We start from the raw sequence: 20,750 nt of genomic DNA on the forward strand, positions 1-20,750 counted from the left end.
TAAAATGACACCAAGAAGCAGACCTTGGGGTAATGGTCTTTTACATTTGTTACAGCAGCAAACAGACTCAATTTTACCTCTATTTGAATAAAGCTCTCCAACGTGCAGATGGGCTGAGTGAAAGGAGCAGGGATGGACTCCTGTAACAAAATCAGTCTACAAGGAAAGAAAAGAGGAGAGGAAGCAGCAGAGTTCTAAGGATGAGAAATGCCCCATGGCCCAGGCACAGCTCTGCCCTCCAGACCCTCCTCAGCTTCTCCCACCAGAACATCTGCCTGTGGGTTTTCCATGCCAGGGCATTTTTCTCCCTCTTCAATAGAGGCTTGTTGATGACATTAAACTGTGTTATTGTGCTTAAATCTTCCATATTTCAAATGTATGTGAAATCATGTGGGTTTAAGTGATTTCTGACTTGAGGTAATACTACAGGGCATTTATCCACATTTTTGGTAGAGAAGGATAAGTACCACTTGTTAGAAACAATGACAAAATTTCAACTTTATTTTCATTTGAAACCATCAATTTATTCTAACAGGAGTCAATAATTCTTCTATCAAGGCCTTCATAAGAAAGGGTTTCTCTGAACAAGGACAGATTTTTCTAATTAAACCAGACACCCTATCTCACTTGAAGAAATAATCTCCTTTGTTAGGACATCGCACAGGAGATCTCCATCCATTTGATTCAGCTCTGCTTGCTTTCCCACCTCTAAAGGGGGAAACTGATTATTTGCAGAGTCCTCTTTCGTGTTCATCTCTGTCATTGTCCTGCAGGATAGGAAAAAGAATGAAAATTCTGTCCTGACAGATCAGAAAAGGGCTTTGTACAATTCTTCTGACACACAAGTACAAGTATTGAGATGGAGAGAACAATGTCTGCAATGAAGAAACAGAGTTGTCCATCAGTCTGGGAGGATAAATGGAAATGATGAATACAGTAGCAACAAATAGAATCAGCTTTGCCCAAAAGACAACCAAAATCAGCTAGATGATGCTCAACATTTGTACATCACATGAAAAATTAAATAATTTTAGAACAGCTCCACATACTATACAGCTCCTTATTGCACTGCCAAACAAAAAAAAACCAAAAAAAACCCAAAACAAAACAAAAAATACAAAACAAAACAAAAAAAAACCAAGAAAAGAAGAAAAGAAGAAAGAATTGAAGCACTGAAATGGCAAACGAGGACAAACTCTCCTCACAGCAGTTTTCACAAAGGTGAGAAACAAGCTTTGTGTTTCAGCCTGTTTCCTCCAAGGGCTGCAGGAGCACTGATGGTTTCCTGCTCCTGACAGCAGGTTCAGGGCCTTTTCTCTTCTGGTTTTCATGATGCTTCCTGTGGTTGTGCTCCCAGACAGACAGGGCTGTCCATGCTCTGAGCTGGTGGGGCTCTTCAGCTCCCCTCAAACCAGCATCTCTCTGCAAGAAGTGCTCCTTTTCTTCTCGCTGCTCAAATCCACCGAAGACAAGAGCCCACTGCTAGGACTAGGAGGGAAAACAATCAGGTCAGATTACAAGTATCATCTGTGGAGGTGGAAGGTCCATTTCAAACAGAAGGTGCCTCAGCATCCTGTGAGAAACAGCACAAGATGATCACCTTAAAATGTGACCCACAGGAAAGGCTCCTGCAGGTCTGGGGAAACTCAGAGACGTCGCTGAAGGCAGAGTCTGCATCACCCTTCCAGTGTTTTACAGTGACCACTGAACCCCCCAGTGCACTGTCCCACTTTGGGCCCTTCAGCTCAGGAAGGACATTGAGGGGCTGGAGCATGTCCCGGGAAGGGAATGGAGCTGGGGAAGGGTCTGGAGCACAGGTCTGAGGAGGAGCAGCTGAGGGAGCTGGGAAAGGGGATCAGCCTGAGAAAAGGAGGCTCAGGAGGGACCTTCTGGCTCTGCACAGCTCCCTGACAGGAGGGGACAGCCAGGTGGGGGTTGGGTTCTTTTCTCATGTAACAAGCAACAGGACGAAAGGAAATGGCCTCAACTTGTGCCAAGGGGATTTAGATTGGATATTAGGGACAATTCCCTCACCAAAAGAGTAGTCATCCATTGGAAGAGGCTGCCCAGGGCAGTGGGGGAGTCACCATGAGATCCCTGGAGGTATTTAAAAGTCACATGCATGTGACCCTTGGGGACATGGTTTAGTGGTGGGTTTGGCAGTGCTGGGTTCACAGTTGGACTCGACCTCAGAGGTCTTTTCCAACCTAAACAATCCCATGATTCTGAAGCTCTTTGAAACAATACTTTTTTTTTTTTGAAACAATCACCTCAGGTGTGACAAGCTTCTCCAGCTGTAATGAGTCAAACTCCATGTTTACACCCAAGTTTACAAAAGTGGATGACTCACACCTTTCCCCTCTGTTATGCCACAGTAAACACCTACACGTGGTTTCTTCCACCCAGGTGAGTGACAACATCAACCCAAATTCCCAGGCACACACAGCCATAGTTTCCACATCAAGTTTTGCCCTGTGAGATCACTCAATATTTTTATAAAATGTTGCTGAGTCATGGGATTAGCAACATTTCCATCTGTTGCTTCCAGACCATTATATTGATGGTGTTTAGAGAGAATTTTAACTTTCAAACTTTCAATCCTCATCTAACGCCCGACAAGATGTGAAAAATCTTTATAGGCTCTTCCTGGATCTATAAAAGAATTGTAATCTCAAAGTTGCACAGTCTCTCCTGCCCCAAAGGACCCATTTCAGAGAGGAGGAATAGTTGCCTTAATAGTTCCCTCTATTTTCCCCTCATAACCCAATACGTTTGAACACAGAGTCACTGGAAGACCCTCTGCAGCTTTCAGTACAAGGATCAGACCTGAGTAATAGACTGGAAAAAAGGAAAATAAATTATTTTTCCCATGTCCAGACTGGACTGACACAGTTTCTTTTGGCAGACAGAAAAAACACTGCAGGTAATTCTTGAGACACCTAAAGGGCATCCCCTTTTATAAATACTGTGTGAAACCACTAAGCCTTGGTACCAAGAGAAATCTAAGGACAACAGACAAAAGTTTTCCTGTAGAGGTAGGAAACACCAGCTCAGTGATGCCAACACTTCAATTCTGCCAAAGTTTTGTAGGAAGCTGCTAAAACACAGTTTGTTTCCTTAAGGTTGAGTTGCTTTTATGAATTGTTCTGATATCTGAAAGAACCTCAGGCTCTCATGAGTGCACATCAATTAGCACCAAAGACACTGGCTGGGCTCTGAGTGGTTGAGTGTTCTGCTTTCATCCCTCAGATGAAAGCAGAACAATCCTCTGACATCCTAAAGCAGCCCTGCTGGCACACAGATCCATATTTTTGTGAAGGCAGCAAACAGATCATTATATTGGGATTTCTGATTCCTAATTCCATTCCTTCCTTATTCAGTGTCCTTAAAGTAAATCTAATATGAGGAAAAAAAGTTACTGGGACTGTCTACCAAAAGGGCTTTGACATCTGCAGGTGAAGAGATTGGTTAAAAATACCCCTTTTAACTTGTAACCACAGCAGCAGGTTATGCAAGAGTCACAAAAATCTATCAATTGCCACTTCTGATATTTAGAAACTTAATATCCTGAGCAGACTTTTGAGACACCTGTATGTCCTTCAGCAAGAATGTACATTTGAAAAATGTCATATGGTGTAAGATGTAGTGGATGGTTCCATTACTCCAACATACAAATCAGGTTTGTAAATTGGTAAATTAGCCATTAACAGGAAAATAAATAAACTCTACCTTTTCTAGACCCCACTTCCGCCTTGATGAAAAGCAGTTCATCCTTAAGGCTTCTCTTGTCTGCAGATTTAAATAAATAATATTAAAGAGACCAGTTTCTCAAGGTGTAGTGAATGTTCATATAATCCAGAATAAGTACCTTTCTGTCCAGAAGTGTCCCAAACAACAGGATGAAGAATCCCTAAGAAATTGCAAAATCAGTTAACAAAACCAGCATAACCACATGATATCTCTTAAGTGTTTTTAATTGTCTTTTCATTAAGGAGAGAACTCATCACCTATGATGCAGGTAACAGCAAAGCATAAAATGGATCTATCCACCCAGGGTATGCAGGCTCTCTGGGAACAGCAGGGATGGATATAACCTGTGTTAATCCTGACTGTGAGATGGACTGATGGGTGACAAACCAGGACGTTCTCAGCCCACTCAGTGCAGCCTGAACCCAGAAGAGCTAAGGCAGACTGGGTGTGCAGCAGTGCATCAGGTAACACTGGGTGTTTATGCTGATGAGTTAATCAAAACCACGGAATTGAATGGTTTGGGTTGGAATCGACCTTAAAGGACACCCAACTCCACCCCCCTGAAATGGGCAGGGACACCTTCCACTACACCATGTTGCTCAGAGCCCCATCCAGCCTGGTCTTGAACATTGCCAGGGATGGGGCAGCCACGGCTTCTCTGGGCCAATGTCATCTTCCCTGGAAGGGAGAATTTTCTGTGTAATTGTTAATTGATAAGGATTAGACATCTTTGCAGTTATGGACATTTACTGGTGTATTTTACATCTAACATAAATTAATCATGGGGTTATTTCTTCATCCCACTTCCAATCAGACCAGTATGTCCCATGACCCATCTGCACCTGAAACACCAGCCCGGGGTGCCTCGTGCGCGTGCCATGGGAGAGCACCAGTGGAAGAGAGAGCTGAGATCCCACTTTTCACACACACCTGCTGCCAGCCCCTCTTTGATCTGATACCTTTATGCCAGGCTCAAGGTCTGAGCACACACACTGCTCCCAGTGTCCCAGAGCTCACCTGGAAGGCGTTCAGCAGCGCAAACACAACGTGGAAGGCCAGAGAGCGGCTGTCGATGATTGTGGCTAACCCAAAGCCCCAGGTGAGGCCCAGCAGAGGTGTCAGAAGGGCAACGTTTTTGCTGACTCGGATCATGCTGCTCAAATCTTGTGACTTGCAGCCTTCTCCGATGGAGGATCTCCCAGTCTTCACCACAACCACGACCACCACAATGAGATTCATCACAATGATGCTCAGGGCAGGTACAACAAAAGCCAAAAGGGCTTTTGTCTCATACCAATTGAGCCAGCAAGCTCCACTCCTTAAATACCCATTTTTTGGTTCAGTAATAGCAACAGTGAGGATAGATATGACCAAGGGACATCCATATCCAATAGAGAATGCTGCAGCTAAGAATACAGACCTTGTTATCTTAAAAAAAATTAATAATAATCCATAGAGAATTAAGAGGCCCAGAGTAAACATCCAAAAAAACAGGGCAAGATAGAAAAAGTGAAGGAAAAAAGTGGCTGCCACACACAGCTGGTAGTTTAGGGCTGCATTGTGCACAATGGCTGCCAGGATGAACAGGACATCAGCGACGAGAAGCGAGGCAGCGATGTTGACCAAGCAGAAGTGGCGCATGTAGGTGATTTCAGTTTTGGTGACGTGCTGCCAGACCACGGCCTCGACGGCGAGGCAGAGGACCAGGCTGAGAACGGACAGGCCCAGGCCCACCCGTGTGATGTAGTCCAGCAGGGAGCTCCGGGGCACGGCCGGGGCCATCAGGATGGAGAAGGCTCTGTAGGTGCGGCGCCGGTGGGCGCAGATGCAAACCACGGCGCTGACGTTGTGCGCGCGCACCTGGCATGCCCGGGGGTCCCAGCGCCGCTCGGCCGAGTGCCACCCCACGCACTGAGCCCCCACCTGATCCAGCTTGTTCAGCTTCTCAAAGGTGAGCAAAATGTTCTGGAGCTCCTCTGGCAGCGACACCGACAGCACCATCCCGTTCACAACGGCACGGTCTGGCCGGTTGGTCTCCAGGATGACTCCGAGCGTTGGAAACGCAACGCTGATGGCTTTGGAAGCCCTGGGTAACCTCAGCAGCTCTTCCTCTGGAATCACCACGTGCCCAGTAATATTGCCTGTGCTGTTGAACTCCATGGAAAAGTCAAAACTCTTTCCTGAAGTGTTTCTGTGTATGCTGTAGCCTTTGGTAGCGATGAAGGGCTCCTGGATACTTTCTGACCCATTTCTTAGAAGAAGTTTCCCAGCAAATAAATTCACCGAGTCCAGTAATATTGAACCAGCATTTCTGTCCTTTACAAAAGCCCAGTTGGAAATGATGGAGCTGTTCAGAATATGGTTTGCTATCCTGCTGTAGCTCTGTAACAAACAAGCAAAATAGAATTTGTTTTATGGTAGAAGAAACCAAATATTATTCTCCTGGCATTTCCTCCAAAAAGGCTAATTTAATTAATGAGTGACTTCTATAAAAGGAATAATCCTTTTGACAATGAATATTTATATTCCCATGAGCCATCCCAGTCAAATCCAAACATCTCATTACTACAATTGTCCTATGCTCTTCATATCCTGCATCAAAAACTGATTAGAGAAGTAAACATAAAGCAAAAAGCACACCCTAGTTCTATTCCAGATGCTCACCCACAGTGCAGGGGGTCACCTTTTTACACCCTTTTTACCACCGTCTCTGTATTTCTTCCACTGCTCTCTGAGTTAATCAGGGAAAGATCTCAGATGCTGTTGTACAAGGCTGCCTTCCCTACAGTGTAATACTTTCAAAAGTAATTCTTCCTTGTACTGTTAGCCCATGGCTTCAACAGCAGTTCCTGAAAACCTTTGCTTTTAAAGAACTTCAACTCCACAGTATATTTTCATCACACGTGAATAAGTCAAAAAGTTTCTCTGACAACAAAATATCCCACTCTGGAAACTCTTTCCAGGTGATCTCCATGTGACTTTCAGCTACCACTTCACTGGACAGTGGCCTTAAGGACAAAATACTTGTGGATGCTCCATAAAGCTCAGAAGCACCTCCCAAAGCCAATAAAAGTAAATACCTGCATTTTTCCTCTAGTGACATTCTCTGATAGCAGCAGGGAAATCTTCTTTAGCAATTCCACTATATCAGCAATGTTTCCTGGGATGGCTGGTGAAGACAGGATATCTGGGATGATGCATGAAAAATCAGCTTGGCAGCTATGATTCCCAGCACCAAAATGTTTTGCTCCATCTCCAGGCTTCCCAGGCCCTAGCTTTCCTCCTCCTACAAAAGGAAGATGTTCTCCAGCACCACCACCATGTCCTCCAGAGCATGGGTGTTCACTTTGGGATATTCTCTGGAGGGAGGAAATAGATTTGAGACAATTAATGAAAAGAATGAAAATGAAGCCACAGCTACAACTAGGCAAGAGATGCAGTGCTGGGTGTGCAGAGAATGTGCCAGATGGACTGAAACCCAGGACCAAAGCTCACCTGAGAAGAATATCATACTTATACTACACACATGAAGGAAGGGGCAAGAACTAAATGCAGTGACTTATTCTTGAAGTGACTCGATTAAGGATCTTGCAGCAGAGGAGAATTTGTCATAAATCATCTGATTATTGCACACTTTAGTGTTGTTCTTTCCTGAGTTTCATCCTTCTGTGTTCTTATCTTGGTTTAGATCCACATGAGGAACACCAGCCAAGTGAACAAGGCGACTTCACTTCTGAATTATGTTTCCACACAAGCATCTCCCAAATTTATTTCCTATCACCTGATTTAAGATTGTGAAAGAACTAGAGAAAAGTCTGATGAGGAGAGGCTGAGAGATCTGGGAATGTTCAGCCTGGGAAAAAGGAGGCTCAAGGGGGGACTGTATCTCTCTTTACAACTACCTGAAATGAGGTAATAGTGAGGTGGGGGTCAGGCTCTTTCTCACAGGTAACAAGTGATAGGACAAGAGGCCATGGTCTCCAGGCACATCAAGAGAGGTTTAGATATTGGAAAAAATTTCTGAAAGGGTGGTCAGGCATTGGAACTGACTGCCCAGGAAAGTGGTGGAATCACAATTCCTGGACATGCTCAAAAAAGGTGTGGAGGTGACACTTGAGGATGTCACCTTGAGGTTCAGCTTGAGGTTGCTTGAGGTACAGCAGTGAAATGGTTCTGCTGGGTTAATGGTTTCACTCAATGATCTTAGAGGCTTTTTCTAACCTAACCAGTTCTTTAATTCCATGAAGTCAGAGCCTGTTATCAAAGTATTCTGTGTTTTAGGATCCCATCTCCCTTTGCTCAAGACTGAAAGTGCATGGAAGAAGGGTCTGTCTTCCCAAGAAGTTACAAGCACAGGCTAAGGTGCACAACAGCATCCTCACCTGAAAAAGGGACTGAACATCCAGGCTTGCACAAGCATCTGACAGCATCTGCCACTTTCTGTCCTCACAGACAAAGCTTGTCTCCCCATGGAAGGAGGGAGAGCAAGGCTGAATACAAATTGCTCCATTATCTTGGCAGGGAATGAGATTTATACAGGCATCTGGAAAATAAACCAAGCAGACACTGTTACAAGGTGAAAGACAGCATACCATGGTCTGTGATGCATCAGGGGTGTGAAGCATTGCTAACTGATAACATCTCACAAAGCATTAACCAGTGCACTGTACCTTGCTCATAACCAGTCTTTGATTCGTTACTGAGAACCTGAAAAATAAGAAGTGGAACATAGAGTGACTGTTCACATAAATAAGTAAAAGATGACTCCTTGGCACAAACCAGAAAGGGTTTCAAGAGGAAAATAGTCTTTTTGAGGTCCAAAATGCAGAGCTTGTGACCCTTTGCTCATACAGACCAAGTGAGAACTCTCTACTTAAAGTCTGCCTCTATAAATGAAGCCTTCAGTTGGACCCTGCTATGGAAGTGACACTCTGAGCTCATGCTCAGATCTCAGATGAGGAAGTTGTTTATGATGAGGCTGGTGAGACACTGGAACAGGCTGTCCTGACAGGCTATGGCTGACACATCCCTGGAAGTGTTCAAGGTCACTTGATGGGGATTTGAGCAGCCTGGTCTAGTGAAACTTACCCAGGGAGTGGTGTGTGGCACAGCCAGGAAAAAGTGTGCAGCCCAAAGGAGCAGGCAGTAGATCACCCTCACATCCATCACCACTCATTGATTTCCTCCTGGAATAAAGATGTTAAAGAAGTTTAGACATCTCTGTTTCCACTTTTTGAACACAGTCTGATTATTTACTAGTAAAAAAGCAGCTAAACCTATGCCAGAGACTGTCCTTACTGGACTTGCAAGGTGATTTTCAGGCATTCATAATTAATTTCCTTTACTGAGAGTGACTTGTGAACCCTTTCTCAAAAAAAAAAAAAAAAAAAAAAATAGTCTGTTCAATGCTGTAAGCTGAAAGCTGGAGAGCTTATTAAAGCCACTCAGCCTGTGGGTCCCTTTTGAAGTGATTTAAGACAGTCTCATCTCCACAGAGTTCAGTGCTCTGCTCTCCTTGGGCAGTTCCTGCCACATGAGTAGGAAATGTGGGCACTCAGGGCCCAGAAATCAAAATATGATAGACAAGCCAGAGTGAAGAGTTATTTCCTTTGCAGGAGGATTCAGACCTCTGTTCTCTCCATGAAGTTTCCCACAATCCTTAATAAAAGCTAAACATCCTGGGATGCAACTTGTTACAGGCATATTTGTTAGAGAAAAATAATCCAGCAAAGGGAATTAAGCAAAAACAACATGATACATCAAATCTCATTATTGAATGCTAGAAATGTCCAAGGCAAAAGCAACAGCTGCTGTGGGTTGAAGAAGAATTGCGACACTGATAATCTATCACCACAAGTATAAGTAGATAATTTAATTTTTAAAAAAATCAAAAATGCATAAAAGTTAGTAAGCTAAACCACTAAAGCAAGAAGCAAATGCACAGTGACAAAACAGGACGACAGCTTGATCTCAAGAGAAGGCAACATGAAAAACCTCATCAAATTACCATGCCTTGAGAGGAGGCCCTCAATTTTCCCCTGACACATACGGATCAGCACAGAAGATGCTGATCAGAAGCAGAAGGGGTCCTGCACTGGGAGAGCAGAGATGTGATTTCCCACCCAGAGGCTCTGGGCTCTCCCATTCGACAGCATCAAAGGCCCAGGCACACAGCTGGCTGCCCCTTTCATCTGTGATGTTTGTCCACCATGCTATGATTTCAGATCTGTAGGGTTTATTACTTAATCATGAAATTACCATATAAGAGTTCAACTAATGCACTGAATTTCTAAGGTAGCTCTTAAGGAGAATCTCATGCCAGCCTCTGAATTCAGCTGTTAATATGAAAAGCGTTTTTGGGGTTAAAAGCTAGCAGACACTAGCTCTTCTAAGGAAATAAAATGGATCAGGAGAAACAAAGCAGAATATTGGGATCAATATTGCCAAAGAAGGGGAGGTGGCTGGGAAACACCTACAGGTTTGGGGTGAAAGGCTGCACCAAATGCTTTCTGATTTCTGCAGTCATTAAATGTTTATTGTCAATTCCATTTCACAGCTCGGAATCCTTGAGCTCATTGTGCCTCACCACTAATTAATTCACATTCATTTTGTGTTTAATCACAGGTGGAACCCCACCTAGGGCTGTTATCTCTGAGTGAGGCAGAAATCTGGGACATCTCCAAGTACGTCGGGCTCACCAAGACACCGGCCCCTGCCAGCAGTGCAACATGGAGCCCGCTCGGCTGCATTGTTTGACTCATCTTGGAAACCACCCAGTCCCAGCACTGCAACAGCCTGCCAAGGCAACCACTGTGCACATGGAGAAACTCAGGGCAAAACAAACAAGACAGCAGCAAGTCACTGTTGCTTTAGGAAAAAATAAGGGTATAGGGACACTGGGCCACATGAAAGCATAAACAGAGGGAGGATGATTTATCTCTTATCATAAACTATCTACTGCCAATAATCCCTGCCTTTGTAAGGAGCTGTAAGCATGATACTCCTCTATTCCAGAGGTTTCTGCTCCATCCATGTACCAGGACACAGGTACATGAGCAGCTGAGGTGTCAATACCCTCTCAGGTGAAAAGGACTTTCTAGTAAAGGGACACTTCCACACCCAGCTCAGGAGATTGTCAGCAGCTGATGATCCTTCTGCAGTTCATTTCAAAGCCCTCAACAGAAGGGAAAGAGCAAGGAGAGACTAGATGGGCAGTGGTTACAAGAGAACAAAGAGTCTCTTAAAACAGAAAAAAAAAAAAACAACCCAACCAATCATGAATTTAAAAGTAATCCCTATGTTGGTTAATTCTCACAGCCTTACATTCAAATCCCTTACTCTGATTCCTGCTGGTGTAAAATTGAAGTATCTCGTAAAACTACAGAACTATCCTTTCCTCTACCCCAAGCATATTAATGCAGATTTTAACCACTGGCAGGATGCACTGCACAGCAGTCTGGCCCCACATGGACACAGCAAACAAAGGGATCTGTCCAAACAATGACAACTATGGGACTTACACCCCCCACAATGCTGAACCCAAAGTCTCTGACCAAAGGGTGGACAGTCACCTCTCTCCCCTGTGCACTGCTCCAGAAAACAAACTACAGCTAAGTTTACAGGGAAAGGTGTCCTGCACAAAAAAATCACAAGCACACTTTTTACAAAATTAAGATTTATACTGACCTTGCAATAATTTGCTAGAGAAATATATTTTTCCAAACACTACAAACTCATAACTTCAACATTTATCAGAAGTATTAAACCCATTATTACAGAACCTAATCTATTGGTTTTAGGGCTTGAACGGCCACACGGCTTACTTAAAACTCAATAAACCACCATAACATGATAACCTGCCAGTGCTACCAAGCAAGTTAAGGCTGCAGCAGGAGGCTTTAGTGTTCACATGGTCATCCAAGAATAAAAAGTAAAGCTCTTAATTCTTCAGATTGGTGTCAGTTGTATTTTTAAAGGAATCATAGTTGGAAAGTGTAGCTTTAAGTGAGGCAAGTTCTAAGAGGAGAGTAATCATCTTTATATATAGCCATAAGAAAACTCCAAATTTTCTTAAAAGTGATAACACTGATTAGAGACCAATTACAAAACTAAAAGAAAAAAAAAACCCACCAGAGGTTAACTAAAATATCTAATTATTTTCACAGATGTAAAGACAACATAAAACTAAGGAAAGAAAGAACTAAGGAAGAAAGTAAAGACAGACTTAGCAATTAAATGCATTTTAGATTATGAATGAACCAATTTCACAGACCACAGGTAATTCTCCAGCAGCTCTGCAATAATGATGTTCTCTGGAAGTACTCACCGTTTTCAGAAGTCTGAGGAATACTGTGAGCAAAGTTAACCCAGCCAGGGATCCCCAGGGTCTCAGATATGACTCTCTAACCACTCCTCTGCTGCCATCCTGCCCCAGTCTCACTGTCAGTCTCACCCAGCCCTGCCTGAGTGCCCCGACTCATTTGGTGTTTTCCCATGAAGAAATATGTTGGGCAGCAGCTGCAGCAGCTTCTTTTCTTGCTTGACTGGATTAAGGCTGAGGAACCTGCAGATGAAGGTATTGCACTGCAAAATGACAAAACACCTTACAAACACACCCACAAATTGGCCAGATTGCCACCTCTGCCAGGAGTCCACAGGGATGAGTCACACCTGTGGAGTTGGTGCCCTCCCTTCGGATGCAGGCAGCAGCTTCTGCTCTCCTGTATTTCATAGAATCATGGAATGGTTTGGGTTGGAAGAGACCTTAAAGACCACCCAGTTCCAGCCCCCTGCCATGGGCAGGGACATCTTCCACTGTTCCAGGTTGCTTTAAGCCCTCTCCAACCTGTTCTTGAGCACTTCCAGGGATGGGGCATCCACAACTTCTCTGAACAATCTCCTAAAGACTTCAAAACACTAATGATCAAAATCTGGTCAAGTTAATGCATTATCCTGCATAAATGCAGAGCACACTACTGACAGCACCTGGTGAAGCTAAAAAGCTCAATGGGTAAATAAAAAGCTTTTCTTCAGGACTACCCCATCATAAGTGTCACCCTTTATCTGCTGAATCTTGTGCCATGGTCACTGCTGGCTCTCTAAACATCACCTCACTTCCAAGAGCCAGATTTCCAATAGCCAGAAATGTACAGCAAGTAGTTTATCACTACAGAAGAGCAATTCCTAACACTCCTTCACACAGGACTGACTTGGAAGAGCTCTGGTCACTATTTTTTCTACATTCCTGCAGTGTGTTAGTCAGGAGTTTATGGAGTTTCCTGTCATTTTGTCAGCTGTCACAACTCCAGCCAGTCCTCAGTCACAGGCATGTCTGCAGTTTTAACCTAAAGACAGGTATTATTTACTGTTCTGCTTTGATACAGCCAGCCTCACATCAGGATCAAGTAGGAATTTAGCCAGGCACAATCAAGCACAGCCAACAGAACCCATCTGGGAAGGTGAAATTAATTGTACTTGATACAATACCAGAGAGAGATCAATTTAAAAAATAAAGAAAGAAATGCTAAAAACCATATCATGTCAAGGTATGGACATGTTTCAGAAGGCTTCTTGCCCATGTTACCTGCAGCTGTGCTTCTACACACTCCCTGAACCTTTACTGTGATGGCAAAACTGAAAGGCCCTTGGTTCTCAACACCTCCTCAACATCAAGAGTTCTCTGAAGGACACAAAGTCCAGCATCCTGCAGCCCTCAGACACCCACACGCTTCTCCCAGATGGAAGCTGGGTCAATCTGGGCTCCCAGGGGGCTTGGAAAGAGACTGAAAACATGACTCCCAACAAAGAGGCACTCCAAACCTTGGCCCCAACAGCATCAGTCTGATGCTTTACAAGCTGGTTGGGGTTGTTTGCATTCCTCAGCCACATGCAGGGAGGGGTTTGTCTTCTCAGCTCTTGCAAAATCCAATGACCCAAGATCTGCAACCAGCTGTGCTCATCACCTGCTTTCTCAGAGATCAGAAACATCTCAGGTAACTTTTAGAGCAGTCAAAATGCAGCTGTGTGAATCTGGGTTTACCATTTCCTTTGGAAAGAGGCAACAACAGACTTGTGCTATCTTAATGAATACAAGGTATTTATTTAAAAGTTCAACAGATACTTTGCTATACAATTCAAACCTTGCAATAATCACAGGTTTCCATCAGAAATTCACTTCCATGAATATTAATGAAAAAAAATCATCTTTGTGGAGAAAAATCAAGTAAGTACACCTGTAATTTTGCTTTTTTTTTTAACTAGACCTTGTGTACTACCAAAAGATTTTTAGAGAAACTTAAGATAGCATGGAAACCTGGCAGTTTAAAAATGCCCTTCTGCTGTTCCATTCTTTATGTGCCTATTCCCTCTTCCATATCCCTATTAAACATGCCATACCTTCAGTTTTCAGTTCTTCACTATATACTTCAAAAGGGATTCAAACATGCATTTATCCACATTACTGAGTGGCAATAGGGATCTTAAATAAAGCCTCTGAAGATGCACAGTAAGGTCAGTTCAATATGGGCCAAGAAGAAAAAAAGGGGGTAATGAACAGATCTTGAGAAATTAAAAATGCCCAGTTACATTTGCAAAGGCAAACTGAGCTTTCCAACTGTTTGGATCCTAAGCCACCCTGATAATCAGGAGCCAGAGCATCCCAGTGAGATAATGAAAATCTGAAAACTCTAAAGGGGTCTATTATAAATACTTTGCTTCCACTCCCCACACTCCTCCTTGGGAAGAATTTAAGGGCATACAAAACAATCCTGAACAGAACTGAGCAGATGCCTGAAGATGTTTTTATACTCATTTTATTTGCTGAGTTTGGATAGCATGCATCATTTTACAGCACCGGTAGACAAGTCAGTGAAGCACAATGCTCTTAGGAACTTGTACTCTGGAATGTCTCAAAACCATTACTCTCTCCCCCTCCACTCCAGTAGGTAACACTAGCTGAAGACAAGACAGACACACATCAGGGCAACTTCCTTATGGCTACAAATACTCATAGCAGCGACTTTTAAAGGAGGGCTTATTAAATCAAGTCATTGCACTTGGGTCATTTATTGCTATCGCGAACAAAGGCCATTAAATAACAAACACCTCTCACTTGTGGCTTTAACTGATTGTCTTGTTCTGTTCATCCTGTGCAAGCTCAAACACAGGCACAATGTCTGCAGAGCAACCCCTTCCAAGATTTGTTTTGTGCTCCAATCAGTGAAGAGCTTGTATAACAAAACTGGGTCCTCCATTAGGCTCAATTCTTGTTTTTCATCACCTGCTCAACAGGCATGAATTCCAGGCAAGAGCTGAGTGTCTGATGACAACACATGATTCCTCAATTCATTTGTGATGCACTTGGGCAATTCAAGGTTAAAAGCATTAAGAATGAATCAGCTTACTAGCCATTTCACTAGCAAATATTACTCCATACCTGCATAGTGTATTGATCAGATTTCAATGAGATTTCATGAACTATTTGCATCAGTAATGAACAAACACTCCCCAATTAACTTTTTGACATTTGTATTTTATGACACAAACTGTGGAAGAATCCCATGGTGTAGGATTACTCTCAAGAAGTAACACTTCCATATCACTTGAACAGTGACATACTGAATAATTACTATATTTATGACTACTCCCATGAAGAGAAGCTGAATTACTTTCTTTTATTGGCAAAGCTGTCAAACTATGAGGCATGTTTTGTCTTTTAAGTTATAGCAGACCTAAAAGAGATGAGCTGATTAACAGAACTAATGAATTTGACTGGCTTTCTAAAGCTGTATGTTTTTTAATTCTTTAATCAGACAAACAAAGCAATAAATACCATTTTCTCCCATCACTTTGGATATTATTTCTATATTGTTCTGGCGCAAGTTTTGAGCCCAGGGGTTAAAGATAATGGTAATCCACAAGATCTCAACTTCTTTTCCATAAAGACACCATCACAATGATGTCAAAGCAATTGTTCCAATCACTTATTAAAATACAAAGATGTTACTAAGTTTAGAGGTACACAATATACTGAGAAAGTTTATGGCATAAATATATAAATATTGAGAGCTTTTGAGAGTATCAAAGTTCCAAAGGGATTTATTTGGAGATATATTATAAACAAAACCTGACTATTGTAAAAACAAATCAAGATGCATACTTGAACCACTAGAAAGACTGATGACTTCAGAAACACAGAAGTACAGATGCTGTAACTTAAGGTTTACTCTTTCATGCTCTACACTGTAATATTTTAGGCACAACAGGCCTAAAACAGGCGAGACTGGACTGTTGCTTTGTTTCTGTATTCCTTGCATTTTGTGGTTTAACAGTTAATTTTGTCATGATTTCACAATGAAGTCTTAAATCCCTTTTTAATCCAATAGTGCAAGTGACAAACCGTTCTGCTGAACTACTGGAATTAGATCATTCAGTCTTTCTACACTGCATAGGAGTTTCACCTGCTTCATTGCACTAACAAATTCCTATCTCATTATTCACACTATGCTGTTCATAAGTTGAGTATTCTCACTGCAGACAGGCACAACAGCATAACCCTGGGTAAGACTGCCAAAATTATACAAATATTATATATTCCCTTTTGCATGTAGGGGAAAAGTAGTGACTACAATTACAATACAGTCATTCCATCCCTTCCAACAGACTATTTTACAGATTAGTTGCAAAGACAGATCACCCTATTTATAGTATAGATCTCTTTAAAAATTAAGCTACAGGCATTCAATAAAAATCTATTAAGAATTCCCTCTCCTTTCTATACAGATTCAGTAGTATTTTCAAGCAAACCGAAAAAATAAGGTCTGCAATTCCAGCACAGTAAGAAATAAGGCCTCTTTTATATTGGCAAAAAATTACACCATTATTCTTTTTTGTTTTCTTATCTCTCTGAATATAAGACTATATTCTTTTTTTTTATTATATTTTTTCTTTAAGACTGTAGAACACCAGAGCATCCATTATAATGAAATAAGAGTCAGTTCTCCTTGTGTTCAGCTTTGAATTCATGGCAAGTTAAAAACATTGAGTCCATAGCTGTCTCATGTAGACATCACGGCTTTCTTCAATTTTTCTATTTCAAGCTGAAAAAACAAACATTTTGAAAAGAAAGTCATTATTAAAGTAGCTGTAAAATCTTCAGAGCTTTCACCAAAGTTATAACCTTTACATTTCAAAGACATTTAAGTATTACACCCATAGAAGCATTTGACAGTACAATATTTAAAGTTGATTTTGTACCACTATATTGCTAAAAGAAGAGGAATTTAAAATAATTAAAAATTTGACTACAGTTCTGGTATAATCCTTTTAAAATTTAAAAAAAAATCTGATTGATAAATCAGTTTATCTGGCTAAACTCTCTCTGAAAAAAGAAGTCAGAGCTGGGTTTTGCAATCACCTGACAGGTCCCCATGTAATGCTGCACCATCTAAGAAGAGTAGCTTCTTAGAACAGCCTTTCATGCAAAACACTGCCTGGATTAATTTGCATTTCTTGATATGGACTTAGAGGACACCTGGAGTTACGTCCTTTTCATCTCCACTGCACATTTAAGGCACCTTCATTGATTGCTTTAGAATCACATTAAAGAGAGACTCACCAGAAGTTTCTCTCATGTGTTTCAAGTAGCTTTGTAGCCAGCAAGATGTACTATTTCACAAATAAAATGCCCTTTTGTACCAGACTGAAATAATTTCCTACAATAAGCTCATCCTATTAACTACCTAATGGCATCATATTGCACTGCAGGTAGTGTTCTTCATCAGTAAACTGAGGAGCAGCATTCATTCATAAGGAATTTTTTCAGATGCATTCTGTTCTTTTGGCAAATCATCCGTACTTAATATTTAAACAATTCATCAAAAATTTAGAGAAGTTTACTTTTGTTTTTCTTTAGATTACTTAAATTAAAGAGGTCTTTCAATCTTATAAATGCAAATATTAAGTGTCTTTCCTGGAACTTGTCCAGTTGGACATATTTCTAGAAAAGAGCAGAATCCAGCAGCACTAAACTGAACTCCCACCCCAACCCCCACACTGACTGTTACAAATAATATTCCAGAAAAAGAAAGGTGAACTTGGATCTTCTCTATACATCCAAATGCCTCATGAGGCATTCATTCAATCACAAAATAAAACAGCAAAACAAAAAGAGACTGAACAGGTTTGTTAAGACTTTCTTGTGATATCAAATCCCAGAACAAAGCCTACACACCCCATGCCCTCCCAAGGTGGTAACATTACCTCCAGATTGCTTCGCAACAGTTTCTCTTCTTCCAAATCCTTCTTTAGTTTTTCCAGTTCTCTCCTAATAGTAGTTAAGATAGAAACAGAAGTCAGAAGGGGGAAAAACAAACTTCACATTACTGAGGACAGGATGCACAGGTCTTGTTAAAATTTTACAAGTGGGATTCACAAAACAATCCAAATGCCCACCAGTGAATTGTTACTCACATCTCTTGGACCACAAGTTTCCACCACCACTCAACACTTCTTACCTACTGCTATTCCCTAATTTTTAATCCCAATTTTAAGAGGCTACTTAAATGTCTGTGCAGTTATTTAATACTTAAAGTTGAATTCAAGGTAAAATAACCTAAAATAACACAGCTACTTCTACAAAGAGAATAAATTACTTAGAATATAAGTCATGTCAATACTGCAAGTACTTGTGCAGTGTTACACAGGGCCTGCACCATGTACTTATGTCATTACCACAAAAAATTAACTACTTTTCCTTACAATGAAAGTACAAACTGTTTAAGAAATACTTTCAAAAAGATGTAATAGATGCAGGAGTGCAAAGTAGGAGGGAAAAAATGTGTACAAATTCCAGAAATACTCTGACATCAAATTTGTACATATTTAGGACATTTATTAGGACTAAATTGAATAGAAAACACCTGAATTTATGTTTTAATATGTTATTAGCATAGAATACCTTTCTTATTTTAAAGTCTGGCACTGAAGACATTTATGAGATGTCTATATAACCCCCTGAAGAACCGACAAAGGAAATATTTACCCATGCTCTTTCTTCAGGGCGTCTACTAAACCCATTAAATCATTAATCTGAGTCCTAAGCTCTTCCACAGAAATTTTTTCCTCATATGTCTCTCCTTTCAGTTGGAGGTCTCCAGGTAAAAAGTCGAGTATGACAGAGCTTGGTCTCTGAGATGAAGGAGCAATCAGTGGGCTGAACGCAGATGGCTAAAAAATAAATTGGCAGAAAGGTAAGAAGTGAAATCTTTATGAACTGAATGCTTACAGCACACAGGTTGTACCAGGATGGGAGCTAAATGTGCATAAGTTCCCTTAATTTTCTACCTAAAAGGTTAAAAAAAGTCCAGTGTGAATGGATTACTGGAGTATATGAGATAGTTACTTTATACAACCTTAATTAAGGATTTACCTGAGGTTCCTGTAGTCACTAAAAATAGTACTTACATTTCAGTCCTCTTCACTTAAAAAAAAGTGATTTAATGGATTCCACTGAATAATTATAAACAAACTTTTGTGCACTCTGCTGATCTGCTCAGTTATTCTGTCTGTCAGGAGAATGAAGGCTGAGCAGATATGGAACTTATTTGGGAAATACCACCTGATACAGCAGCTCTTATCAGAACTCATGCACTTTGTAAGTACAAATGAACTTCAACACTAAATTTCTTACTATGAATTTTATACTAAATGACTGAGCTCACTTGACCTTAATTACAAGCACTGGCATTCAGATGGTTGTATGAACCTGTACTGGAAATGCAAACAGGATGAACAGAACACCAAGCTGCCTGGCACTCCTGGCTCCTTGGTAGCATCATACCTTCTTTGTTTCACCTGGCTTTGGTTTGGCACTTTCTTCTTCTTTCTGCACCTTCAAAATTTTTTCTGGACCCACATTTTGATTTGCCTGGTAAACCATTCATAAGGAATGAAAAATTTTTCAGAATTAAAAATAAAAACAACAAAACTTAAAAGTAAATTTAAAAAAAGCTTTTCACATGTTTCTAAAAATGAAATAGTAAAGGAGAAAACCAAGTAACAAAACTTAAATTGCTACACTAGCAGACTTTTCTGTCCCTGACAGTCAGTCAGAACTTTCCTTCCCTACATTGAGCTGAACTTAAATGAAACACAGGGAACTTGGGCAGGATTTTCAAGCATATTTGCAATACTTAAGTCTGTGACACTTCTGGGAGCCTGTAGGTGCTTCCACAAAACACAAATGGGCAGTAACTGTAGATGGTAACTGGCATAACTATGCAACATCCACTGAGAAAATGAGAAGCAGGTGGTGCAGAGTCCTTGAAATCAGGCTGTCTGCCAACCTCACATCAGCACTAAGATCACAATCCCCATGTTACAGCAGCATTAAATTACAAATTTATGTGGCCAATTGTCAAAGTCACTAAAGACACTTTCAGATCTGTGTGAATGTACAACACCTAATGCACCGTCAATGAGGCCAGAAGAGCTGAGCATTTCCTGCAGCAAAACCCATGAAACAGAAACACTCCTTCAGCTGCAACACAGTTCCAGTTGTTTCTCTTACATTCACTTCCCTGCTGGGAATGGATCTCCCTGCGCACAAAACCTACAGGAACTGAACCCCTGCAGCATTTTGCTCTTCAGATAAATGTCTCAGAAGACTGTTTCCTGGGAAGCCAGTTTTTAGTTCCCTACTAGGAGATCACCCCCAAAATACTCACAGGACTACTGCTATTGAAACGGGAAGGCAGCCTCCTACCAGGCATCTTGGGCCGGTTTGCAGTTGGGTGTGACAGATTATCTGAGGTAGCTATGACATCATCAAAGCTTAACAGATCTAAAAAAAGAGGAAAACAGACACCACCATCAAGACCAGAAAGTTTTGCTGAGTTCTTTTTATCTTTAACTTGAGACACAAAAAAAGAATTATCAGAATTCTTGTTGTTTTGAGGATTTTCAGCATATACAACACATGAGGTATCTGAAACAACTGCATG

At 41.4% G+C, this 20,750-nt stretch overlaps 2 protein-coding genes across 4 annotated transcripts in view; both read right to left on the reverse strand.

Annotated features, from left to right (window-relative positions):
* Window positions 1–470: 470 nt before the first annotated feature.
* Window positions 471–12,632, reverse strand: ADGRF4 (adhesion G protein-coupled receptor F4). Its single transcript, XM_059843000.1, has 9 exons — window positions 12,077–12,632; window positions 8,839–8,936; window positions 8,421–8,457; window positions 8,133–8,293; window positions 6,831–7,109; window positions 4,768–6,132; window positions 3,869–3,910; window positions 3,730–3,789; window positions 471–1,488 (listed from the first exon to the last, which is right to left on the reverse strand). The coding sequence occupies exons 2-9, from the start codon at window positions 8,914–8,916 to the stop codon at window positions 1,483–1,485; spliced, it is 2,028 nt and encodes a 675-aa protein (XP_059698983.1). The 5' UTR covers window positions 8,917–8,936; window positions 12,077–12,632; the 3' UTR covers window positions 471–1,482.
* Window positions 12,633–14,545: 1,913 nt separating this feature from the next.
* The window catches only part of CD2AP (CD2 associated protein), a 76,441-nt gene continuing 70,236 nt past the window's right edge, over window positions 14,546–20,750 (reverse strand). For 2 of the 3 annotated variants that reach the window (XM_059843001.1, XM_059843004.1), the window contains 5 exons: window positions 20,475–20,590; window positions 19,589–19,675; window positions 18,791–18,975; window positions 18,010–18,073; window positions 14,546–16,847 (listed from right to left, as the gene is read on the reverse strand). In XM_059843001.1, the coding sequence (XP_059698984.1) occupies window positions 16,806–16,847; window positions 18,010–18,073; window positions 18,791–18,975; window positions 19,589–19,675; window positions 20,475–20,590 (494 nt within the window). In that variant the 3' untranslated portion in view covers window positions 14,546–16,805. The remainder of the gene's footprint in view (window positions 16,848–18,009; window positions 18,074–18,790; window positions 18,976–19,588; window positions 19,676–20,474; window positions 20,591–20,750) is intronic. The other variant, XM_059843002.1, reaches the window with a different exon arrangement.

This window comes from Haemorhous mexicanus, chromosome 3, assembly GCF_027477595.1.
Source record: "Haemorhous mexicanus isolate bHaeMex1 chromosome 3, bHaeMex1.pri, whole genome shotgun sequence".
NCBI lineage: Eukaryota > Metazoa > Chordata > Aves > Passeriformes > Fringillidae > Haemorhous > Haemorhous mexicanus.